Source organism: Trachinotus anak, unplaced genomic scaffold (assembly GCF_046630095.1).
Source record: "Trachinotus anak isolate AG129_WGS33_773 ecotype Australia unplaced genomic scaffold, CSIRO_AGI_Tana_v1 ptg000003l, whole genome shotgun sequence".
Lineage (NCBI taxonomy): Eukaryota > Metazoa > Chordata > Actinopteri > Carangiformes > Carangidae > Trachinotus > Trachinotus anak.
Window position 1 is genome coordinate 21,685,535 of NW_027273854.1, and position 27,178 is coordinate 21,712,712.

At 43.7% G+C, this 27,178-nt stretch overlaps 1 protein-coding gene across 1 annotated transcript; it reads right to left on the bottom strand.

Moving 5' to 3' along the window:
- Positions 1–4,213: 4,213 nt before the first annotated feature.
- junbb (JunB proto-oncogene, AP-1 transcription factor subunit b) lies at positions 4,214–6,046 on the bottom strand. The gene has a single exon (XM_071474502.1). It carries the CDS (start codon positions 5,680–5,682, stop codon positions 4,696–4,698), a length of 987 nt encoding a protein of 328 aa, XP_071330603.1. The 5' UTR covers positions 5,683–6,046; the 3' UTR covers positions 4,214–4,695.
- Between the last annotated feature and the right edge of the window lie 21,132 nt (positions 6,047–27,178).

The window sequence follows — 27,178 nt, forward strand, 5'->3', positions numbered from 1 at the left end:
GATAATTTTCACACAGTCCCTTACTAAAATAAATACAGTCTGTATTGTAATCCTAGAAGCTGTGCTGCAGCCAGGTTTGCAGTTAAATATGTAAATAATGAATGCACTCTATCTGCTTTAAGGAGGATAATAGAGATCTGCTTAAATACATGATCCCTGCAAAATAAACCCAAACCTAAAATCTGCACAATATCCACATTATTGCTTGTTGAAGAGGAATGTGATGCTTAATATTCAAGCAATGGGAGAAATATTTCGAACTTTAATCATTCCATATATAACTATAATTACACAAAACACAATCATACACCTACAGCAGACCAAACTTTGATTGAGTTGTTCATCCAAATACCAGGTTACACCTGAAAAATACAAAACACTTGTCCTGGCAGACCAATGTCAGGTCCAAGCTCTGACCTGAGATGGAAAAAATAAGAATTTATTCATTATACAATAAAGAACCTGCATGAATTCTACAAGAGCTCAACATATGTTACCATGGACACAATACATGTCCTAAATTTTTCTGTGTGGAGAAAGTAAAAGTTTCAAAATGCTCCCTTTTCTGTCTACGATGTCCCCTGAGCTAAGACGCCCAGCCCCAAGGTCAGTGTCTATGTGATGTAGTAAGGGCTGGGATTTTTAAATGCCCATCTTGGTTTGGAATAATGCACAATAACACATTAGTTAAGTAATTTTATCAAGTTTTTTCCCATTGATTTTTAAAGCTCTGTGTGTTTTGACAGAAAAAAATTTTGGTAATTTAATCCGGAGATTTATATGAGTTATATTATAAGATTTATATAAGTTTAAATATTGAATTGATTTTGCTAATATTTACAAAAAATATGAACAGTTTGCAAATTGGGCTTCTATAAACAAAAAGAAAGATTAGTGAGGAATGAACCATAATTTAGAATTTGTTTGTTGTTTCTTAGGCTGAAACCCTTTAAAGCTGAACCTAAGTAATGTGCCTCATCTAATTAACTTGGCTTTTTAAAATATGTAATTGTGCTCAGTATAAATTGAAAAATCAATAAAAAGAACAAATGCTCTTAGACAGTATTCTTTAAGTAAAATATAAAATGTACACCATATATATATATATATATATATATATATATATATATATATATATATATGTATGTATGTATATAGATAGATAGATAGATAGATAGATAGATAGATAGATAGATAGATAGATAGATAGATAGATAGATAGATTCTAGATAGATCTTTTAAAAGTGATAATCAATATATCACCTATCATGATCATAGCAAAGATCGTGTTTAAACTGGGACAGATATTGTTGGTGTTTTATCTCTCTTCCTCAAGATTTTAGCTGCTGTTTTAGTTTTACTCCACTAGATGGCGATGTGCACCCACAGAACTCCTCAGACTGTACACTGTTGATGTGACTGGTTGATACTGTGTGTGTGAATCTTGACCTGCTTTCTGGGACACTGCTCTGCTGTGGCGTTTATTCACCAGGATACATCAGACTGTGACCGGATCTCAACAAAATGCTGTTTAAACACCAACACTGAATATCCTGTGTAATCAGTATGTCCCAGCTTTGTCTCAGTGGCCTCCTCTGCGAGGGCCTGATGCATTATCCAGTCTCTGGCAGCATAGTGATGAGTATGTGACTGTGTTCATTTAATGAGACAGATGATAAATGAATCATTATTAGCCTTATATTAGATATTATCGTTGAAACAGACAGTTCACTTCGCTATAAGATTTCCACATCTGCAATATTGTTTTGTACATGTTGAAAGTGAAAACACACATTACATAATCTTCATATTCATATCAAAATGTTGATAATCCTGTATTCATCACTGCAGCAAACTTCCCTCAAACTAGGTCTCATGAAAAAAAACCAAAAAAAACAGCCCCCTCCCAAACCAGCTCTGTATTAGCCTTTTAAAACTACTGATGCAACTTGTGATCCAGCTTCTGTAAGAACCTCAGATGGCCGAGGCAAGGTGGGAGGAATATTCATGGTTCTCAAGAAGATAACAGAAGATCGGAGAGAGGGAGAGAATGAGTGAGAGAGCCAGGCCTGTGTGTGTGTGTGTGTGTGTGTGTGTGTGTATGTGAGAGCCTGTGCCTGTGGGAGGGGAAGGGGGCTCATGGAGAGGAAAATCAAACCCACCCAGGGCTCTTCATACGTCACTGTTCACATCACAGATGTTCCCACAGACACTCGGTGTGGGTTGTGGGCCGAGGCGTGTGGAGAACCAGTATGGCTTCAGTTGGCTTCTTTCTGGAGTGTGTGAGTGCATTATAATATGTAGGCCTGCTGTGTGCGTAAATGGAGACTGGAACACTGCAGTGATATTTTAAAATATTCCTTTGAGTAGGAGCTGGACTCCAGAATAGCAGCAAAGAAAATAGCCTTGTGATGCTCGTGGGTTCAGAGGAGATGTTATTTGGTTTTTATTTCTCAGAAATTCATTAATTTTTATGAATAATTGATAGAAAATAAAACATTTTGCTACCTGGGGGCCACAGCAGAGTCTGTGACTTCTGTGATACCGTGTGAGGCCATGCTGATCCTTATCATAAAGGTTATTTGAAACTGTAAAGCAAAAACAGACAATGAGCACAAAAATGTACATCCCCTGAAATATAGGTTTCTTGATAAAAATACAAAAAAAAATCACAGAAAGGGAGAAATTGTGTGGGCGTACCGGTTTTGTTTCCACGTTCATGGCAGAAATAGAGGAGTTGTTATTGATGGAAATTAAACTATTTAAATACGTGTCAGATGAAAAGAGGTTAAAAAAAAAAAAAAAAACCTTCCTCTCCAAAACAGCTTGAGGTGAGAGTGCGCTCAAACCGCAGCCCTCACTCACACAGTCTTTTGAAGTGGTTTTCGTGAGTACTGAGAGAGTTTTTTTTTTTTTTCTTTCAGTCCACACCGGCTGTCTTGTTTACTTGTACGTCAGAGGCTGTTTTTACAGGACAGAAACCCCCCTCCGGTTTTCCTAAGACCAGCTTGTGCACAACTTCTCACTCGGTCACAAAAGCAGAGCCTGTTCTCAACACACTTGTTTTTGGTTTCAGTTGTTTTACTATGGAAGCTCCAAATCTTCCCCTCAGTTATCAGGGTGAGCAGTTAGTCTCCCTACCGCACCTCCTCGCCTCTTATCATCATTATTGTTTTGCGCATCTGGGGCCCTTGAAGCCGTTAGGTGACCCCTGGCTAATAGCGCGAATAGCCTACTTAATGACTCATTCGCATCATTTAACGCGGGACTTTCCCCCACATATATCCATCTCTTGAGCCCCTTGGTGCAGCACATATTTGGTCAGTGATGCGTCCCACCGGCATGTTGTCCTTGGCAGCGCGCAAGTCTCCATCCATCCACACAGATGCTCCTGTGCGCTCCGGACGCCCACTCTCGCCTATTGCTCTGCCAAGCAGCATGGCATTTCGAGACGCCCCCGACATTCCTGAAGCCACTGTCACTTCCCCTGGTGTGCAAGCTCTCTATTATACCGACACCTCAAATATGCCTTGACGATTGACGCGTGAGTGGCACTGACAGGTTGAACGATATCGACCGCGGCTTTATAATGAGCCTGAAATATGAAAATGTGATAGGATACGTGATGAAAAGTGTTTTAACTACTTCCTGTTGTCCTCTGGCAGGTTAGACGAACTTGTATCCGTCTAACTGATAACACGGTTGATCTTTGCTCCATTTGCGTGTGTGTGTGTGTGTGTGTGTGTGTGTGTGAGACGGGTATATCTGAAGTTGCACAATAAGAAAAAAAGGAAATTCCGCCACCCTCATGAATCTCGCAGACTTTATCGATACAATAGAAGGAGGGATTGAGATGAAACCAGTTAGCATTACCTGGGCGGGGGTTCCCAGAAATCCTCCCCTGTGACGAAGTATTCACCAACATGCCCATATATGGACAAGCCCGTGCGTAATTAGGAAAGGCCTACGTACGCGGGCTACGCTCAGTGCGTAAAAACACTGAAACCAGAGTGTGCTTGTGTGAGGGCTCCTCACCGGGAGCTATGATAAGTGTTATGGTTACAGTATGGTAGGAAAGAAAGCTTTGTACCCCCCCACCCTCCAGCCCCCCCACTCTTTCCTGCTTGTGTTTGTGTGTGTGTTCAGTGTTTTCAAACAGGCCTCATGTAGCCTACTGTCTGAAGTGACATAAAACAAACACTCGAGATCATCGTTTCTGTTTCATGTGAAGACACTTTACTTAAATACACAACAAATAAAAAAAAATGACATTGTAAACATTGGACATCATACGTTTGTCTGGATCAACCGGACAAACGAAAATAATTTACACAAAGAATAAATGTAGCATTGCCTGACGATATCAGTTGCAAAAGTACAAATTATCATTCCCATTTTTCTAGGCTACTATTAGTAAACCCGACTTATGGGCCAGTGCCCGACATTGTGTTTGCTCAGTCTGGATGCTGCCCTGGTTTCTAGGGTTGAATGGTCCTTTGAGCGGTGTCCAGCATCCGGAAGTACCATATCAATCAGTCTTATGACCCTAAAATAGCCTACAGAGTTGTCTACACTTTGCCCTCGGCCCTGTCTTGCTGCCAGTGCTGACAGCACATCAGCCGGTATTCCAGTGCTGCGCATGCAGAACATGACTCCAGTGTTATTACTTTTCAGTCAGTTCATAGTCTCTGTTGTTTAAAATGCCTCCATCTTGCTTGTAAGCATCAGCTGACAGCCGCTGCTCACATGTGTCAGGACCTTCTGTTTGAGCTGGGCGACCTGGTCCCGGAGCACCGACGCTGTGTTGGAGAGCCCCGCGTTGTCGTTCTTCAAAACTTTCACCTTCTCCTCCAGCCGGGCGATGCGCTCCAGCTTGCGCCTCCGGCATTTGGTGGCCGCTAGTCGGTTCCTCAGCCTCTTGCGCTCCGCCTTGATCCTCTCCTGGGTCTCCAAGTCGATCGGGGACATCGGAGGCGACCCGTCGCTGCTCAGGAGGTCAGGCACGGTCTGAGGCTCCTCTTTCAGAGCGACGAGCCGCTGCGGATGGAGTCCGGAGGCGGGGAGCGTGTGCTGGAAAGGGTGCGCGCCGTGCGTCGAGGTCTGCGGGTGGCTCTGCTGGTGTGGCGGCAGGTAGCTGATGGTGGCTGTGGGGTAGCTGGATGCGGAAGAGAGGCTTGTGTTCGGGCAGTAGGCGTTCAGTGTCGTGTAGATAGGAGGCTCCGGCTGCAAGGCGGAGCCGAAGACACTAGAGGCCGCCGCTGAACACGTCGTAACTCCACCGGCACCGATGGACACATTGGGAGGGGGCATCTGGTTCATCTTGTGCAGCTCGTCCAGGGCTTTCACAAACCCCTCTGCGAACCCCTCCTGCTCATCGGTGATGCCCCGGTTGTAGAAGTATTGACCGGGGGTGGGAGTGGTGATCACACCGTTACTGTTTTGGATGATGAGCCTCTCTAGCTCTGGGGATGCGAGCTTCAGGGACCCCACGTCCTGCTGCCCCCCTTGGTACGGGTCTGTCTCGGCCCTCAGCTGGGATTTCAGGTTGCGATAGGGCTCTGTCAAGTTCAAATTCATATTCTGCTTTAGCAGTTTGTAGTCGTGCATTGCTGCATCTGAGTGGCCGTAAGCCGACAGAAAAGAGTCGTCATGATAAAAAGGCTGTTCCATCTTTGTAGACATAAAGTCGTAGGAAAAAGTGAGCTTACCAGCTGCTTATAGAAACACAGTCTCTGGGTTATCAACAAATGTCAGAGTCAGCAGAGAGCATGCATCAATTCAGGCACTCGGCGTCTCTCTCAACTGTGTCCCAGAGTCAAAGTGGATTATTTTTTTTATTTTTTTAAAAATCACTCCAAAATAATAAAGAGTGAAAGTCCAAGGTCCAACAACAAGCTGTCTTCAGTGGAGTGTCGGCAACTACAAGTCTTGTCCAGTGTCTGCTCGCCGCTTCTCTTCTCGACCCAGTGAAGGAAAAGTTGTAACTCTCAATCCCTGTTCGCTGCCGTGTCGCTCTCGAGTGCTTGTTGAGGTGTGTTCAGGCGGGTCGGTGCGCGCCTTTTATATACGCCTGCACACACCGCAGACCCGTGCTGCGCTGTGATTGGTCGAGCGGGCTCGGTGTCCGCACGACGTCGAGTGACGCTAATGCCGGGAAGAGGCGACTGTAAACAAGCCTGTAGGCAAGGGAGCGCAGCGAGGAGGCAGCGCAGCGGAGAGCCGTGTCAGAAATAGACGAGCCCACAGTTTTAATGCGCGTTTAGAGGTTGAATGAGTGTTTGTTGGATAAGCGAAGAGGTGAGATTACTCCGTTAGATGTAATTGACGCTCGTGTTGTTACACCGTAAAAAAATGCGCCATCGCTCGTTTGAACTAATTTAACGTTGCTTATGTGAAATACAGATCTGTTTATCTGAAACCTGATGTTGGATTCATTGTTTATCGATTACAGTGAAGAGTTTATATAAAACATCGGACTACTGTGCTGTTTATTGTGATCCAAGCTGTAGAGGAAGTCCCGAGGCCTTATATGGGCAGGATGACGTGCAAGTTCCTCTCCGGGACAACCGGGAAGCCACGCCCACCGGGCCTCATTCCAGCAACATTCCTGCTCCTGTATAAACCCTGTCCATGTGCTAGTTAGTTAGGGACTTTCTGCCTCAGCAGGGAGACGTGAGCTCAGACATCTCAGCTTCATCCATCTGTGTTCACTGATCAGGACAGAGCCTGTAACAGAGTATAATCTGTACAGCCTCAGTTGTTTCTTTATCACTGACATTGACATTAAAATATGATTTATTCCAATGTTAACTGTAGTGACACGCACCACTGGAGCGGCATACTGTCTGTGATCAGCCGCAGAAGAGACTCCAACGATACCCGGACAGGTTTGTGAGGTGCTGCTGATGCTGGGCATGTTGGCCTAAAGTAGCGCTGCTTTGATCATGAGCAGCAAGTAGAACAAATGTTGTCCAACAAGAACCAAACCCTGTCAATTATCTCAAACAGGAGGATTCATGTTCAGAGCTTGATCCTTTTGATCTACAAGGCCTGAAAAAAATCACCTTTCATTTGGTTTTGCTTTACAAGCAGAAGAACTGAGGTTCAGCCTCTAAGAGCGCAGCATGCAGAGGAAGGAAATGTGATTCCTCAACAGTGCACCTGTTTCAGATGTGGAGAAGAGAACCTTTGTCTCCTGTTTGTAATTCTTCAAACGCCCACACAAACGCAGACAAATGCCTCCACCAATGTATCCTGTATCCCTGCACAGACAAAACAAGTCAGGTAGGATGCCTTGCCTCGGCAGGCGCTAAATCCTCTGGCTGCACCTGAGGGATGAACCTCTGATCATGTTCAACAGCCGATTATTCCAGGAAACACATCAATAACAAATCTCCTGTTTACAGATGACAACTGGAGACAAGGCCAGAACAGAATACATATTATGGCTGACCAATAAATTATGGAAATGCACTTGTCCTCATTAAAATGAGCAGATCAGTGGTTGCTAAGCATTTTTGTCTGACGTACCCCTACAGCCCTATCAGATGAGTTCAAGTACCAACCATCATCCTCCAAATATGAACGGATTTTAAACTAGATGTTAATCACTATTAATTATGTAAAAGATGATAGTGTTACATTTTTTTAACTGAATTTTCATTTGCATTGAGTTTGCATTTGTATTACTACCAATGAGGTTGATAGGCAGCTTTATATAATGTAAGATCAGCATTAAGCTTCAGCTATTTAGCCATTTAGCACAAATATGAGGATGTATTTTTAATCAATCTACAGTTTCCATTGTTTAGTAAAAATGTAGTCAATTAGTTTAGCCTTTCATGTACCCCATGGGTTGGGAATCACTGTTCTAAATAACAAAAATAAAGCACAGCAAAGTCAAACAACAACAACATCATGTTTAAACACGTCAAAAACAGGTGCCGCTTTATCTTTGGTTATTTAACCTTTGCTATTTTCATCCGCTAAATGTCAGTTTCTGTGTATCCAACCTGTCCTGGAGAAGGCTTTCAACATGCTTTCCTGTTGGCAGTGAGCAGTCATGACTACGCTGTAACAACATGTACGCGCTGTAAAAGAACATATACAGAGATATTTGCTCAGACAGACCCTGTTATCATGTTCAGGCCCAAAGGGAAAACTCCTGCTAGGACATAAGTTACTCAACATCTTTTACAACTGTCACAGGAATTTTCTTGACTTGGAAAGTTGGCTGAAATCACCACTTTTAGGGTCTCCATTCCTGATCATAATTACCTCATCTCAGGTAATTCTCTGGTATTCAGAGCGACTATTTTAATTCTATGCCTTTTTGTGAGTATCCATGGGAATATGGATAAACAGAGGAAAACAACAGTTCCTGGCAGTGTTGTGTCTCCACTTTGCCACCTCCCTTATAAATTCTATTCTGTGTGCAGCTGCCTGTTCCTGCTGCTGCTCTGCTCTGCTCTGCTTGGGTTTAGGTTTTATTCAGCGTTGTGGAAGAGGCTGACCACAGTTCTAGTGACATTTTGGCAAAGCACAACAGTATAGGGTCCAGAGTGGTGAGTGTTTACGGGAACACTCGTGAGGTGGCACCGTGCCATCCTGCCAAATGTTAGTCAAAAACACTCATGTTACCCAACCAGTGGGAGAGACAAATGTGCGAAGGCTGAGGCAGATGTACTGTGTGTTATACATTAATATGCGATATTGTTTTTGTTATGAACAATCTAATATTAATCATCACATTAATTATAGTAGTGCTGTGAATTTTGGGTGGACTTGGCTCTAAACAATGACATGAGGTGATTAGTTGAGCACTTATCAGAAACACACAGTTATCAGGTTTCAGCTCATGCGAAATCAAAAAAAATGCTGCCGACGTCTTAGTCACATCTTGATTAGTCACATCTCTGTTTAGTCTGTTTAGATTTAGAGTTGCTCTGTGTCTTCAAGTACAGAAATGCCTGAAAATGAGTTCTGCTTTTTTTTTGGTCACAGAGGTCCAGGATCTGTTCTAGGATTTTGTGTTGATGTACTTTTTTTTTTTTATGCATATTTTTTGGGCAAACTTTCAAAGGGTTCCAGGGCAGGACAAGCTGCCTGGCAACAGACTCAGTTTGAACAGTTGGGATCACATGGATGAGTGCCAAAACCAGTGTGAGTGTTACCTGCTCTTGTTCTTGGGACAGGCGAGGCCTGAGGGTGGAAGGAAGCTGTTTACCGTAAGATTAAGCAAAGCGTGTGCGCGTGTGTGTGTCTGTGTGTGTGTGTGTGTGAATAAGCACGTATATCTTTCAGGGTGGAGTATTCATGGGTGTACATTTTTTTGACCACAGTGTGAACATCTGCATGACAGACAAAGATGGACAATTTTTCAGTGGAAATTCTTTTTACCTCCCACATTTACTTACTAGTAAAGTTGTTTTTTTTTTTTTTTTCTTAGGCCCATAAAAGGTAATGTAGGTTGAACTTTTAGTATTTTGTGCCTTTATTTCCACATGAGAAAATGATTTATGATGTGTGTGACAGAGTATATTTTAGTGCACAACCAAAAGATATGAAGCACATCTTTTCCCTCCTCACTCACACAGTGTCACCAATTCCTACACACAGGAAAAATCCCCTTAATTTCCTCACCCTATGTATTCTGTCTTTTAACAAAGCAGGCTTTCACAATAGAGGTGCTTATGTTCGGGATTGAGCTCTCCTCACCTCCTCCTCTCAAACCGTCCCATTGTGCCTCGCCACCTCTGCACAACTCTCCTTTTGTCAGAGCCAGGCCGGCAGCCTACTTGTCGTCTGCCTGTCCACAACGCAGGGCCCCTTTGGTTGGCAAGACTGCTCCATCTCTGTGACTCAGACCAGCCAGGGCAGCCGAGGCCAATCAGAGGTCAAAGCCCCAAGCTCCCTCCTCGCATCCTTGCCCTGAGTCTTTCCCCTGACCTTCGCAACTCCTCCAAACACCCACTCAGCAGAAAAGAGTGGCGGTTAGCGCAGGGAGAGCGGGTGGGCAAGGGGAAAGAGAAAGACAGGCTCAGTCAGATGAGGTTTGTTTGTGAAGTGCCCTCTTGACAGAGCGGCTGACTCCTTCATTTGGACATAATGGGGCCTCTCATCCATAGCGTTGCTGTTCCCCTTTGTGACTGTGGTCACTTTATTGCCAGGTCTATTAATAGAGTGATCCATCATCATTTACTTCATCATCATCATCATCATCCTCGTCAACATCACATGATGGCCTGATGGTGTTTTCCTCTGCTCCACTCTGACAATCCCAAACAGCCGACGTTGATGTTTTAGCCCTTCAGCTTCAACCTCATTCAGCCTTTGTGTGCCACTAATTTAAAGGCTGAAGTTCATGAGCTTTCTAATCAGAGATGCTTGATCGACTCAGCATGCATCAGTGCGTCTAATATTGCACGACAGCATCAATAGAAAATTTTTGAGGTCATGCAATCTCGTTTAATTTTTTTTTTTAGAGAAGCTGAAATTGTGCTGCAGTGGGTTAAGGTTACCGAGCCACACCGTGTTTGTACTGGGACATATTTTCAAAGGACAAGTAGCATAAGTATAGAAGTAATCATGTTTCATGGTTAGCATTTTGTAGGAATAATAGCTACCAGAGAATTAGATTTTTACTTTGATTATTTAGAGTGCCTGATAGGGTTTATTTTTAGCTCCACTGGCAGCATGGCTCTGAGGATGGCAATGTCCTTTGGTCGGTCAGTCAGTGGGTCCACCACTTTGATCCAGACTCAAATGTAGCTCCAACACTGAATAAAATGTATGTATAGACATTCACGGACCCAAGATCAGTCTTACTGTGTTTGGTGATTCCTTGACTTTTCCTTTAGCACTGCTACAAGGTTGTCGTTTGTGTTTTTGTGTGAGATGTCTCAACAACCATGGGACAGATTACTATTAACTTTGGTACAAACATGCATGGTGTCCAGATGATGACACCAAATAACTCTGGGGATCCCCTCACTTTCCATCCAGCACCACCAGTAAATCAAAGTTTTAATTAGTGCAACACTTTTGGTTTATGACCAAATACCTGCAAAATGAATGACACTCCCATCAGCCTAGCAAACGTTAGCATACCGACAGGCTAAACAATGATGGTGAACATGGTAAACATGATACCTGTTAAACATGAGCATGTTGGCATTATCACAGTGTGCATGTTAGCATGCTGAAATTAGCATTTAGCAAGAAGCAGCACTGTACCTCACTACTCAGCTGCTAGCATGGCTGTACACTCTTAAGACCAATTAGGATTTATGTCTCTATAAGGCCACATCTTGTTTTTTAAAGTCAATCACTGAGCTTTTTTTCTTTCCTTGGCAAGAGCTGCTTTTCCTCTTACTTCATTTTCTTAGCAAAGTATAAAATTTGACTTGTGGAGTGAGCAGTAAAACAGAAATGTTTTTGCTAATCTGATAGATATATGTTAACACCAATTTGCAATCTCTGGGTCGGAAAAATAAAGCCAAGCTAAAAATTGCAGTTCCTTGAATGACCACCTGAGTCTGGCTCCAAAAGTGGGTCACTTCCCATAGACCCCTGTGTAAAAATGCCTTGCAGCTGAAATAAACATGTTTACAGGCTCGTACAAAAACAATTTGGTCTCTATAGTAAATTTCCTCCTTCATGACAACTGTACGGGCGGTGAATTTTTATATAACTTTTAACAGTTTGGGTGCATGTATTTGGCTTTAAGCAGTTTGGAGGGTGTGTAGAAGAAGAGAGGAAGGCAAAAATGCACATTCACACCAACTCTGGGACTTCTACAATACTTGTCATTTATTAACTTACTACACTTCAGCCTTACCAAGCCCGGTTGGACGGCTCTGTCTTATACGTGAACAAAATCGAAGCCACGCGTTCACTAAACGTAACTCTTGAGTTGAGGAGCCAAAAGAACAAGGAGCTCATCCGCAGACATTCACTTTCATCAAGGCATGTGGCTCAACTAAAAGAAAACAAAAGCACGGGCTGATGACACAGCCCTTCTCGTAACCAGGTAATGCAGCATGTCTTAAAGGCACATTTCACAACTTCAACTGTTACATACTCATGCATTTAAATTTTTTTTTAGGCAAGAAGTTATTCATAATTGAGGGTGCGCCAGTGTGAGTGACAGGTGGGAGAGTGTATCCTTGGCACAAACTGACATACACCAAAGTCTTGGCTCTACACATGCCACGCCTCTTTGCCCGTTTTTGGATTAGCCGAGAGTCAGGCAGGGTCAGGCACTGCCAAGATGACAAAGGTGGAGCAGCCCACTCTGAGCTTCAAAATCGCACCTCAGAAACCTGTGGGTGACGTCACAAAGGCTACATCCACCTTTATTTACAGTCTACGGTTAACACATATTGGTCTGTTTGGAAACCAATGCAATGACAGAAAAAATTAGGAGAGTAAGAGCTTGTCAAATGTTGTGTAGTAGTGTCAGCCACAGGCAGGTACTGGTCTTGTCTTTTGGTTAGTCCTGCTTAATGCCCATGTCCATTCCAAGCCACATCCTGTAATTTCACCATGGTAAAATGAGGTCAAGAATGATGAGTCATATCACAGTGGAGCAAATATCTTATCCCCCACCTCCCCCTGTAATGATAATCCATATATGTCCATATATGGCTTCAGTTGTGTTTCATTTCATTTTCACTTTTTAAAAATGATTTTATTAACACAATTTTAATACAAGTTTGACAAATTTCTGGATAACTACACCAGGCTTAACACAAGACATATTAGACACAGTGATAGACACACAAAACTCCAAACTCTGCCAAAGCAGAATAAAAATAGATCTGGCTAATCTTATGTGAGGAGATAGTTGGAGGGAAAAAGACTGCGCCCACGCCCATGCCCGTGGCGGTGCACCAAGGGAGTGTACAACACAACACAGCGAAGTCCAAATGAGAAGTAGTGGAAAATTTGAACATCTATCATCTGGAGACACATTTTACATCATATGTCACAGAATTTTTTTATGTTGTTAATCTTTGCTCTCAACTGTCATGTTGCATGAAATCCATCCTGACACCAAACTACTTTTCGTTTTTTGCAGTTTTCCGCACAAAGTCGAAACCTTTGATCATTTTAGAGTCAAAAAAGGACAAGTTGTCTCTTACTTCCCCTGCAGTGAGAGACAAGTGTGTGCATCAGCCCGTTCTGGGCTTGTCACAACCTCTCGCTCAGTTCTTTATGATAAAAGGAGGGGGGTAAGACGCCTGGTGGGCAGCCACATGGTCTCACACACAGTGTTGTCCACGACCACGCTAACTAAAAAGGCTCTGAAATCTCCTTGGCAACGTCCCATGTCCATCCTACCCAGTGAACTTGAAACAGCCTTGTAGGAGCTGTGAGTCAGGTAGCTGACCGGAGCTTCAGGGGGCAGCCCCGCTCGCAGGCAGCAGGCCTCGTTCTGCAGAGAGCGAGAGCGGAGAAGTGATAAGGAAACTGTTAGTCAGTCAAAAGTGTGGGTCACTCATGTTAGCGCCAGAGGTCAACATGTTTGGCTGTGTCCAATGGCTTCATTCAACCTTTTTTTTTTTTTTTTTTGCTGCATCGTGTGTCCTGTCCTCCTCCTTCCTTCCCTCTTTTTCTGTTCATTAGCCTGTAGTGCAGGAACATGCAATCATGGTAATGAATGCAGAATGTGCCCTTAATGATCTTGCCCTATTCAGAGGTATAAGTTAAAAGCTAGGGAGCCTGTAGCACAAGAGGACATTTAGCGTAACGGAGGGGAATGCGGGGGTGAGGGTGCTGTGGCATGAGAGAACAATTGGCTCCAGATCTTTCTTCAGTGTGTGTGTGTGTGTCTGTGTGTGTGTGTGTGCGCATCTCAGGGGAGGAGGACAGGGGTTTGAGATAGCTGACATTTTATACTCACAGTCTTGAAGTGGCAAATAAAATACTGCATGAATTCCTCCTCTTACCAGAGTCGACACACATTTGATCCCAGTGTGTTTGGCGTCTGCCAAGCTACTTTGAGATTTCCTTTGAGTGGGTCTTCTCAGTTATGGTTTGGCTCAGTCAGGCAGCCACAGCCGCTCCGCTCGCTCTGTGTGTGTGTGTTTCCTTTTGGTTCTTTATCTGCCACATGGTCAAAACATGGCTTTGGCTTTTATTATAACAAAACTGCCTCCAGGGTACTGCCATGTCAGCCTCAGAGGAGTTCACGATCTGGGGTTTTTAGAGTAATATAAATCATCAGCCCGAGCAGTTATTTCCCTCTGTGGAGGTTTTTGCCAACACAGGCGGATTTGAAAGCAGCTGCTCCATCATTTTCTGCTCTCACAGCAGCCCACATCACTTTGATAACCAATAAAATCTTCTTTATCACAAATCTGTGTGTGCGTGTTTGTGAACAATCACATATGCTCTGCAAAACTCCCTTTTCCTCTTCGCCTGTCAGCAGTTGTTTTTTGTCTGTGTTGAGTCTTTTCTTCAGTGTCTGGTCCACTTCCTGGTTTCCCTCCTTGTCAGTGTCCAAGTAAATATAACGGAAACTCACTGCAGTTCCAGACAGCAGGATGTCACAGTGAAGGTAAAACCAGACCAGGGAATCCCTTCAGGGGGGATATGAGCGATAGGAAGGTCATGACCTCGACGGGTGTGACGTCACTGGTCGGTGAAGACTAAGACATGCAGAGTTTAAAGCGATGACAACGGAGTGAGCCACTCATACACTCACACCCTTGGATCTCATAAAGTAATATAAACAAACAGCAACACAACCAACATTATAACACATATTTTCTATTACTCACTTTACTGTTGTGCAAGCGCTTGTGTCCGTGTGACTGACATCCACAGGGATTTTCTCAGGTCAGAGATAGTTCAGGGAAAAGGTGCATCGCCAGCACTTTCTGGGGGCAAACACTCACATGCAGGTTTTACTGTCAACATAAAAGACCACAGATTTTTTTGACTTTGTCTGTGTCTGCAACTCCTGTTAAGCCTCGGGGAGCGCTTGCGTGATCCCGTAACTGAGAGCCATTCCCAATGCCAGGGGACCTGGCATGTCTTAAACAAGCCTGGACACAGACGCCCTGCAGTGAATCAGTGCCTGTAAAAATCATCCAACTCCCCCACAAACACCTACATATTTTATCCACTCACACACACACAGACACTCCACTCCACTCTCGCTCACACTCACGCTCTTACTCATATATGTAAATGCACTTTTGCTGGTGCACCACCTCGTACACAGCTTGTACCAAACACACACACACACACACACACCTCACAGTGCCCCGTGTCTCAGCTCTCAGCCTGCTGTCAGACATGTTTTTGTATTTCACCTCAGCTGACAATTATTGTTTGCGTGTTTTCTGCACTGGGGACAATGATCTTGTGCAGAATAGATGTCGGGGTTAGCATTAAGAGCCGTCTGCAGGTTCTTTTGGGTGGAGGCGAGTAGACGCAACCACAGGCAGCACAATTAGCAGTTTGTGGTCTGTTATGTGGCACACTAATTACCTCACATTTAATGTAGTTTACCTTAAGTAGTGCGTTTAGGAAGCCCTGCTCCAAATATAGACTCTCACTGGGCAATTTAAGAGTCTCTTTTGGTCACAAATTACTGTTTAATTGTTTTCATGGCAGAGTTGTTTACTAGTGTTTCAAACAGAGAACGTATCCGGTTAGATTGGAGAAGTTTGGAAGCGGGCACAGCTTTAAGAAAACACTGAGAATTTGTTTAATATAAAGGGATAGTTTGACATTTTCAACTTGCCCAAACCAGACCCTCTCCACAAGCGGCCGACTGTAAAACAGCTGCACAGGCACCAAAACATGGGGGAAAAAAAAACCTCAGTGGCAACAGAAGCCTTCAAATAGTTTTCCCTTCAGTCAAGAACAAACAACATCTTCCCCGTTCATATCTCACTCTGAAAGTTTGGACTTAGTCATCTTCACAGTGCCTGTCAAACAGTTCACTGCTTTGTCATTCCTCATCGCCGTGTCAGCCTGGGCAAAGTCAGAGGTGTCTCCATTTATTATCACGTTCACCTCCATATCAAAGGAAAACATTCAAATGGTGCATTTTAGCAGAACTGCATGCATTTTATCCTTCTTGATAAAAAATAATGACAAAGATTTGTTACAGGAACAACCTTAAATAACATACAGTTCAGAGTTCAGACGTTGCCTCAGAAAGCACTACGGAGGATTTTATTTTTCACATGAAAAAAAGGAAACTCTGATGTGTAGGACCTGATGTTTCCTGTCGTGGCTGTTCGTGTTTTTGAAGCGTCGGTTTTAATGGGGCTTTTGCTCGATGTTTCACTGTAAAGTGCGAGGACAGAAATAGCTAAACAATGCCTGGCGGCTAGAGGCTCGCATCCATAATGACCCCAGCCTTGTGATTGAAGAGGCCCCTCTAAAAGGCAGAGCAGGTGGAAGTGTAGGTGGTCTCCCCCCAGCACTCTCCTCACGCTGCATATGCACACATAGCTGCCCCGCAACCTGCACAACACACACACACACACACACAGGCACACAGTTGGTATATGTGCTGCTGCTGCTGCTGCTGCTGCTGCTGTTTTCACTTCACTCCCTCACTCTCAAACACTCACTCATGGATCCACACATACAACAGAGGGTCATTTCACAAGGTTTAGCAACTGGACCCCCGACATGCACTAAGTGGCTAAAATCACCATTTCACAGGGGGAAAAAAAAAATCGGACTCTATTGCTGTTCTTACTTTATTCTATTTCTGGTTCACACTATGGCTGCTGGGGCACTTTAGTGTGATTAAAACTCCCATGATCCCTTCTTGAGAGACTGTTGCTAATCACCAGCTCTAACTGCACTTGTATCCAGGCTCCTTTCATTTTGTTTGACATTTTACAAGCATGCAGTGCTCATGCATCTCAGTTTGAAGGTGCATTAATTTACAGGATTCACTCGTAAAACCCAGCAGCTGTAGGGAGTCGTCAACTTTCTCTTCTGCTGTGAGTAATATCGAGAGTTGTACTCTCTTCCCATTGACGTTCTGAGACGACGCTGCGGTGCAATTGACTGTTTGAGAGCATCTCCATTCATCTATTTGAGACGATACAACGCCCCACGACTCTGAAGAGTTAAACGAGTTTCGGTGTCAGATGTAAAAGAAACTCTAAGTGCAAACTTGGCTGGTGTCTGGTGTCAGTTGACTCCATCCTTGTCCTACCACAAGCCCTCGATAACTGACGTCTCAGCTCAGCCTTTGCAGTTACACACACAGACCACTGTTCCAACTGTGTGTGTGTGTGTGTGTGTGTGCGTGCGTGTCCAGCTTTCATTTGATGTTATCTGGCTGTAACTTCTGCCAAGATCACAAGCATTCAAATTCAGTGACTCATAAACACTCGTCTGACATCTGATCCTGAATATATGGACTTGTGTATGGTGGCTCAGTGTTGAGATGGAGAAGTAATTTTAGTGTTTAAGTGCAGTATCGCATAAGCAGATTGGCTTCTTTGTGCTGACTGACAGATAAGCACGGATGTTGTGTGCAGATGATTGCATGCAGGTGGATTCAGGCACAGATGTTCCTCTCTGCTGAGTGGGTTGAAAACTCACATAGGCACACACACATACACACTCTCTCTCAAAGTCTGAGACCACTTTCCCTTCCACTGCACTCTCACGCTCGATACTATGGAAAATTTAAAGGTTGATTTGAAAGAAATGCTCATAAGATGACAGACTACTGTTGGTGATTTTCATTGGAATAATAAAACCTCTACCATCAACTAATATTAGGTAATAATGACTGAAACCGTTTATGAAACTTCTCAGGCCCACAGACACTGCTGTTTTTGAAGGAAAAAAATCCCCCAGTGCACAGGAAGTGATGCTTATTAATATATTTCCACTGCTGGCACCTCAGCGCTTGAGAAAAACTAAGGAAAAAGACGTCAGAAAATAACAAGTGTGTGAGCATTGATGAGCATTAAAGACTTTTAGTGGCATGCAAAGACTCTCTAAAGGTTGGAGGGTAAATTAGGGAAAGGGGCAACACCACAGTGTTCAAGGTTAGGGCTCATTCTTACCCTGTGGTCACATCAGACAGGCACTTTAGCTACTCAGATGGGTACTTGGATGGATCAAGGAGCCACCTGGACTGACCAGAGTTAAGACTCTTGAACTGTAAAGCAATAATTCAGTGCAATAATTTAGGGAAGTGTGATTGTTTGCTCTCGTGCTAACAGATAGATGATCAATACTCACTCTTGATGTGAATTTCCCCACTGTGGCACTAATAAAGGCTATCTTATCTTAATATTGTCGTGCTGGGACCTATTGAAATAAGCTAGGCTACTTCGCCTGGATGTGTGTGGGTGGAAACACTTGACACGACAGGGAAACTTCTGTTTATGAACTTTACTTTGACGTTCACATCAGTGACCAAGGCAGATAAGCTGGGTTGTGAACTCTGTAGCTCGGGCACAAAACAGCAAAGCTAGCACTGTTCATATAACGAGCTGTGGGCACCGCTCAACCTCAACCTGATGAACTCTCGTGCAAAATGTCTTTATTTTTTTCAGGCACTGATTAACATGTTACATTTAGCAACAATCAACATATTTTGGAAAGAAAGGGGGGAAACGTATCTATTGAACTGTGTTAGCTTGGCATTAAAACTTGAAAGATGGGGAAACATTGTTAATATTATATTTTCATATTAACAGTGGATCCCACGACTACTTACATGTGAAAGGGGTCTTTCGTACTGACTCAGCAGTTCTCCTCCGCTCAACAAAGCTTTGTAGTGTCTTTCAGCTCATTGTTTTGGTTTCTGCAACATTACTGTTTTGATTCACTTTTACCAATCTAATTGGGTTTTGTTTTTTTTTTTTTCCACACATGGCAGCATTTTACAGTGAAAATCACCTAACACCTAACTGTGACCGTAACCATACCATAATTGCTATGCACAGATACTGTAGAAAGAAAGAAATAAAAACGAATAAAAACAAGTGCATCCATGCTTCCCTTTCTGGTGTTTAATGTCCTTGTTTTTTACTTTCCCCAACCCCTCTGTGTATTTACTTGTTTCTTTTCTTCTCTATCCCCATTTCACTCTTAACGTTCCTTCTTTACAACATGCACCTGTGCTTCAACTCCCTCGAAATAAAAAACCTTGCCCACTGTCTCTGCCAATAGCCTTGATCAGAGTCACCATGTGCTCACAACCACATTTGCTCACAGCAGGAGCAGCGTTTCAGACTGATGCATGCGTGAGTGCAGCCACTTAAACTGGGCCATTCAAAGCCATGTGGACCCAGCAGGTGTCTCTTCTACCCTCTTCTCTACATATACAAAACCGCCTCCCTTCCCTCCACGTCTTCATCTTCCTCCCCTCTCCCCGTGCTGGCTAGTCTTAGCCATCCACCCACATCCGTGTATCAATTAAGAAGGATCAGAGAGCAAAACAATGTCCTGGAGCAAATCATCTGGAGCATCAGGCCTAATCACATTAGCACTGACTCTTTTCACACAGGTTGGTACACTCACTCATGTGGTAATGAATCGATGTTATCTAACCCCCTTCAGACACTTTTCAACTCCCACCGTGCGTGTGGCAGCAAGAAGGAAGCTGTATTGAACCTAAATGCTGTTAGTATTGATTGCAATATTTGCGTCACTTTTTCATGCAGCTCAGACCCCTGCAGTATAGGCCCCATCATGTCCCAACTAACCTCTATGTCCTTCCTTATAGACGTGACTTCCTGTGCTGCTGTGGTAGCAAGGTTTTCACACAGGATGTTGAGGGGGCAGAGAGGATGTTTGAATTCTGATTGCATCCTGTGGTCGTGTGTGTTTGTGTGTATTCGCGTTTGTGTCTGGGTTTTTTTTGTTTTTTATTCGGAGGAAGACGCAAATGATAACTGATAAATGACAAACGTAAACTCTGATGTGTGAACTGATCGTGCCTGCGATAGCTTTCACCATCCACCACTGCCTTTAAAGGACAGACAGCTGCAAAGAGTATGAACGTCTAATTTTCCGCAGGTCAGTCTTTCCGACGCCCACCAGTCTATCACAGCTGTACAAGTTGAAGGCAGTAGTCTGAAGCATTATAGGGTAATAATAATCGATCTTTATATATATATATATATATATATATATATATACTCTATATCAGTAGTTCTCATATTGAGATTCACAGCCAAAAGGGGGATGAGTTAATTTCACTGTAGTTCCATCCATAAATAACACAATGACAGGATGTTTGACTATTTGGGTCAAGGGTTTCAAATACTTTCAGTAATAAATCATCAGAAAGCAAAAGACATCATCATCTTATCAGATGTGGGTCTGTGGTCTAATTTGTGTTTGAGAACCACTGTTCTATACACAGTATCCAGAAAACACTCTGCATGATGAGAGCACAAAGTTCACCCTTTTACAGTCTGCTTTTACTCATAACAGAGCATGTTTCCATTGTAGTAATGATACTTAGATAAAGGATCTGAATAGTCCTTTCACCACTGCACCTGGAGTATGGAGTATGAAGTTGTACCATTAGAATTAATAAATTACTGTTTTCATATTTAGATTAACCAGCAACATGATATAATTTCAGTGGATTATTCTAAATATACAGTGACCCAACATGTCATGTTTGTGTCAAGAGTTGAATGCCATTTGTAATTTTTGTTTCTTATGATAAGACCACAGCGTCCTGTCATAAAGATGATGGTCATCCCAGCAAAGCCCACCCTGTCCTGGACACTCAGATCCTTTAAGCGTTTAGCTGTTCCTCTCACTGAGCATTCGGTGTTGTTGCAGTGGAGTCATATGAGGCTACCTGGTCCCCACTCCCACAGAGAGTAGCTGCAGTACTAACAGTCCAACTGTGATTAACTGATCAACATCTAAACTAACCGTTTAGTAACCCTCTCTAGCTTCTAACTTAGATAAAGATTTGGTCATTTTAAGACAAGTTTATGTGTAAATACTGATAAAGGATTACTGTAAATATGTAATATCATGATTTTAGCAAAGTTAGCAGCTAACATGGCTAATGAGGGGACTCTGAATTATCTCAACTGCAGGATGGATGCCCATGAAATTTTGTTCAGACATTCACGTTCCCCAGAGGATGAATCCTCATGACTGCAGTGGCGCCACCATGAGGTGAACATCATCAGGTTAGCATTGTCATTAGCATGCTGTTGCTAGCATTTAGCTGAAAGCAGTGCTGTTACAGCCTCGCAGAGCTGATAGCGTGACTGGAGACTCTCAGCCTTGTTAAAAATCTAAATAGTCACAAACATCAAATGAGCCTGCAGCTGTGTAATGACTTAGGGTAAAATAGGTAGAGACATCACCATAATCATTGCCAGAGAGCAGGAGGAAACAAACACAAAGCAAGACAGATAGGTAGGGATGGAGACAGGCAGGCAGACGGGCAGGGACACCCAATGGGAGAAGGCCGACAGGAAGGATACAGGCCCACAATGGCTCGTCTGCCACAGAGCCAGAGTTACAGAGAAATAGGAACAACACCATGAAAAGAAAGGAAGGAAAGGAGCCACTGGTTCAGACAGTACGCAGCCCTCAGACTGGAATAGTTTGCACAGTTTCCATTTAAGTAGCTTTTATTTTTCCACCAGTGCCAGTGTTACTGAGAGAGGCCTGAAACACCAGGTCTGAACGTCCACAGACAGACTCTGTGGAAACAGAGGAAATGTCACACAGTTTTTTTCTGACAAAGGGCCATTGAGGTGATTGTGTAGCGTTGCCTGCCGATGATACTAGAGGGTTTTACAGGAATGCCAAGAATGTCTGTTTTAATGTGTTGCTGTTTGTTTGTGCACTTCTGTGTGTGCACTTGCGTTGCTTTTGTGTGTGCATCATGGGGGAAAACGTGTGTGGGTGTACTCTAAGCCCTAGGAATAGCATTTGCGTCGTAAATGCTCTGTTTAAAACAATCAATATCCACTCCGGTTTATACACAATGAAAGAGCATGAAGTGTGTGGTTTGATGCATGTGTGTGTGTGTGTGTGTCTGTGTGAGAGATGATGGGAGCCCTGATGCGGCAGGGTGAGAATGCGTGAGCGTGTGTGTGGGCTGGGGGCCACCCTCTGATCGTCTCCTTGGCAGCCGCTGTGCTGAAGTGCTCTCTGGGTGCTGGAGAGGCCTCCCAGAACGAGAAGAATCGCACACACACTCCAAACTCTTTATCGGAGCTGACAGCCTCTTTTTCTTTCTTGTCCACACTTGGGTTGGAGCAGCATAGCCTAGATGCATCTTTGCAACTCTGTGCCATGTTATGATGCACCAACACACACACATCCATGTACATGCGTACACATGAACCCAACCCAGCTCGCTCCCTCCCCCCCTTCGCCTCCCCCTTGTGTTTGATGTGGTCTTTGGAGAACGATGTTTAAAGAAATTCTTCTCCAGCTTTGAAGTCGCTCTGTGTTTCCCACTCTCTTTCTGCTGTGTTTCCTCTTTTATCTTCTGACAGTGTGCGAGTTGGGAGGGAAACGGGCTGGTATGGAACAAGATACTTGCCCCATATACTCTATTTACCATGTGTTGTACCTGTGAACTTGAGAAGTTTCCTGAATAGGAGCTATTGTTTCTTGTAAGATACGGGTATAGCCCCCACCTCTTGCCAAAACACTGTGGTCTCTTTCGATGAAGAGCTCCTCTTTAAACAAATGCCTCGGGAGCAAAGTTTTGATGTCATTCCAAGCATTTATCAAACCCGTTTGTGAGAGGAGCGCTGCTCAGCTACGTCTGGTATGCGTAGACAAATATGATGGGTGTCATTATGGCTTCTTGCTCCACAAAGACACAATTACTTCAAAGCATTCATCTGTAGCTAAAGACTTTGGGCCCGTCTCTCTCACTCACACATATAAAAGTGAGTCACAAGTGGGGATGACAAGACAAAGTGGAAAACTTTCTCCTCAGATCTGCAAGGACAAAAGTTCCACTAACGCTGACGCGCCCATTTTCAGAGGTGAAAATTACGACACTTGGATAGGTTAATGAGAAATTAAATCCATCGTGCGATGCAGAAGATGTTGCAACTCTGTGATGACTCTTTCCACTGAATAAGGTTATTGAGCAAAATCCCAGCTGGTTAAAGACAACACAGCTGCAACAACTGAGTAAACGGTTCAGCTCTAAAGCCGACTGCAGGTTGAGAAATATGTGCTGATGTAGTCTCTCTCAGCCAAGCATGAAATTTAAGTAAAAGTAAATTCACATGGAGGAGTTTCAAAGCATGATTTACGAGTGATGTGCATATACGTCATGCTTCATTATGCAGGTCTGTGTCAGTTAATCCTCCACTCCGGTCTAAAACACAGTGGAGCAGTAATCCCAGAAATAGCCTGTGTTCTTACCGGGACTCTGGGGTCTAATTTGCTCCAGCTGACTTGTGCTGACCTGCCTCACCGCAGTGAGCCAGTTCATCTCACAGGTCAACGGTGCCCACATCGGTGTTCACACACAGCACACATGCCACAAATTATTAATTATGCTGGTCATCTGTGTGGGCCACGCGAAACCAGACGATGTTTGTACATCATTACGAGTGGAATATTATTTACAGCTCATGTGGCGCACTAGAAAACAGGCTGGTCTATCAAAAGTGCACTGCAGAGGTTTTTTTGTTTGTTTGTTTGCTTTTTAATGAAAGGGGAAATCTAAATCCACCAACCTGTAATCAGTCGTCAGCTACAGAACAACATTTTTTAACCTCGGGGTCAAGTGGGGTCAGGAGGACATGTTTAAATCTTTTCCCAGAAAGCGGGGACAGCCTTCTGGCTTGTGAAAACAGAATATGAAAGTATATCATATTCAAATTAACGTGACAGTTCACTAAACCCCCACCACCCTTACTTGACACAGCAGGTATGCTCTGGGTTTCTCCACATGCTGGGGCCATATGCGGGCTGTAGTAGGAGTTACGTGCTGTCTTTTACATCACCTCTCAAAAACACAAGAGCTAAAGTGTAAGCAGTGTGTTTGTCTGCTCTAACGCAAGCTGCCAATGGGACAAGGGACATGTCATGTGGGGTGATGGGTTACGTCAGAAATTTACCTGTAAACCAGAGTTTAGAGCAAGCGGCAACCTGTGGGGATGACAGATGAAGCCAACATGTTCGGTGGTAAAAACTGCAGTTCCTCGAACTGGAGTCTGGCTCCAAAAGTGAGTCAATCCCCACAGACTCTCATGTTGAAATGTCCAACATTACAGCACAAATAAACATTTTTACAGCCTGGTACAAAAAACAGTTTTGGTGTCTATAGCTAATTTCCTCCTTTAAGACAACTGTACAGGGGGTTGATTTCTTATATAACTCACCCATTAATGTTTTATTAAGGCTTAAAGTTATGTGTAATTGAGTGACAGGTGAGCGTATGCTTGCCACAAAATGGCATCCACTGAAGTCGCGGCTCCACATCCAGGAGTAAGGCGGAGTCAGGCACTGCCAAGATGGCGATGGCGCAGCTCTTAACAAACCTGTGGGTTACATCACGGAGGCTACATCCATCTTTATTTACAGTCTGTGGTTTAGAGTAACACAGCAGCTCTGTCCTGCTCTTTATTTGAGCCTGGGAAGTTTACACTCCAGTATCTCTGTTTGTCTCTGCCTGTTTACCAAACCCAGTGGTTATTCCTCATCTTCAAATCCTTTTCTCTTGTAAAAATTAAACACACAGTTTGAAAATAGATCATATTTCTAACCATGATGTTACAATGAATAACATTTTAATCACATTTTTATTTAAAACACTATTAATACTAGATCTACAGTGATGTTCCTTTGTTCCATCACCTGGGGAAGATGCTAATTTTTTGCCTCAGTCTATTAGCATCATATCACGTATGTAGGCATCATGAAAGCATTTCTTATAGGATTCTCATTTTGAAATGAATCAGCTGAAATTATTCAAAAGTCAACTTGAGATAAAGTTTTATCATTCTATCTGCTGGCGTCAGCTTCATTTCAGCCTTAAAAAAATTAAGGTAAAAATGAAAGAAGAAACGAAAAGCCAGATATTTTTCTTACTCATGTGAAACTGAAGACACACAGCCTCAAACATTAACGAGAATTTTGGTGAGTCGACCCCCGTTTATCACTGTAAGCTGCGTATGTGCAGAGCAGAGAGCCTGTCAGTGGGGCAGGGGTTAGCGTTAAGTGTAGATGTAAAGCCAGAGCAGAGCTGCAGTGTCGCACAGTTCACTGGGTGGATGTTGCCTTCAGCAACATAAGGATATACAGTTCCCTCCTGAATGTGTTAATTACTCCTCAGAATGGACGATCATAGTATTTACAGAGGCCCGAGTGCTGCTGCTGTACTGAGAAATGTTTACCTACTGTAACATCACGCAGGTCAGACGAGGGAGCCTGATGTCCACTTCAGGGCCACTTTATTGTCATTAGTGAGCTGCCCGCCACCGCCGCCATCACCCCTACCCTTCCTCCATGGCAACACTGACAGACAAACAGGATGCAGCTGTTGCCAGGGAAACAGCCAGAAGGTCTGCAGTGCTACAGTGTGGCAGAGAGTGCGAGTGAGGTAAGGAAGGAGAGAGAACTGTGGAGGGAAAAGGATCGCTGTGGTGGTGGAATCTAATTAGACTGTGACAGAGGATAAAGAGGGATATTTCCAGCTTCCAGCTTGCGTTGATAGAGTGAGAAAATGTGTGCCCTGTGTCCGCGTGTGTGTGTGTATATATACTCTCATTTGCGCAGATACTGTACCTGCGTGTGAGCCTGGGAATAGGCTGACTGACGCACAGAATGACAGACAAGCTTTGGAGTCCTGGCAACCCTGCTATTTCTTTCTCCCATCACCCTCCTCTGCCTCTCTGTCTTCCTCCTCCTCCTCGCACACCCCCACACCTCCTTCTCATCTCTCATCCCTCTGTCTCCCCTCTGCCATCTCTCCTCCACGTCTGTCCTCTCCCTTGGCATAAGATGATTGCATATGGATCGTCACATAATCCGATTCTGTCACTGAGAATAGCTTTGCCTCCACGGGCCTCTCATTTCCTCCTGAATGTGAATTTGGATCACTTATCCATATAAATTAACAGGATGAAGCCAGAATCATTACATTAGTATTCACTGTGCTACTGCAAAGGCTCACTGTGGGAATTAGTTTCATGGAGGCTGACACGGCTCTCACCTGTGAAATGGTGTTACGAAGTGGAAAGTCAGGTTTTTGGATCAACATTAAAGAACCCGCTGGCTCCTCTGGGTCTTTACTCAGCGGTGACATACAATGCAAACCTCTCCAAGCTAATTTTAAGGCCACCTGACTTTGATCTTGTGCCGAGAAAACAAACAGGAATCTACCAAGAGCTACCCACTTAAAAGCTTTTCATGGTTGAGCGCATACACACACACACGGGCACACACACACACACACACACACACACACACGGGCACACACACACACACACACACACACACACACACACACACACGGGCACACACACACACACACACGGGCACACACATATTCAGGGAGAGCAAACAATAGATGTGTGGAATCAGATAGCACTCACTGGAATGCCATACACAATACATAATTTTTCATGCGATCTCTTATCTCATACTTTCATGTCATGTATTACTTTCAGTCATTTAACTGTATAAACTCTCACTGTTACACAAAAGACTAACAGTCATTCAATCAGGTGGATCTGTTTTCTTGCCTTTGGGAGCTGAACACAGTGAATTCCAACAGAACGGGCACACAGCTCCTGGATTTTTCCCCCTTTCCTGGAAAATAGTCTTTTTGTTTTTGTATTTTTCCATCTTTCCCTGAAACAGCATTTTCACTCTCCTTGTCCTGGTCAGCGCCCTGAAGCTTTCACAATGAATTTACGAGAAAGGCCCTAAAAGCAGCGGCTCTTGTGGCAGGGTGCCGAGTCCAATACACTCTCACTGCGCCTTCAGCAAAGGCAGATGCAGTGCATTTCAAGGCCTGAGCAGTTTTGTGTGAATAGATTAAAATGATGTACTGGGGTTGGACAAAACACATGAAACACCACATAATATAATGCAACCTAATGCAATACAATCACAAACTATGGCTTCAACAAGAGTACAGCTGCCAATATGTTCTGACTGAACTGATGATTGGACAGTCAAACACCTTTGGAAACCCCCGGCCTTCACT

What these genes read in the sequence shown, in the direction of transcription:
- junbb (XM_071474502.1), bottom strand. Translation starts at nt 5,682, where the DNA reads ATGTCTACAAAGATGGAACAGCCTTTTTATCATGACGACTCTTTTCTG.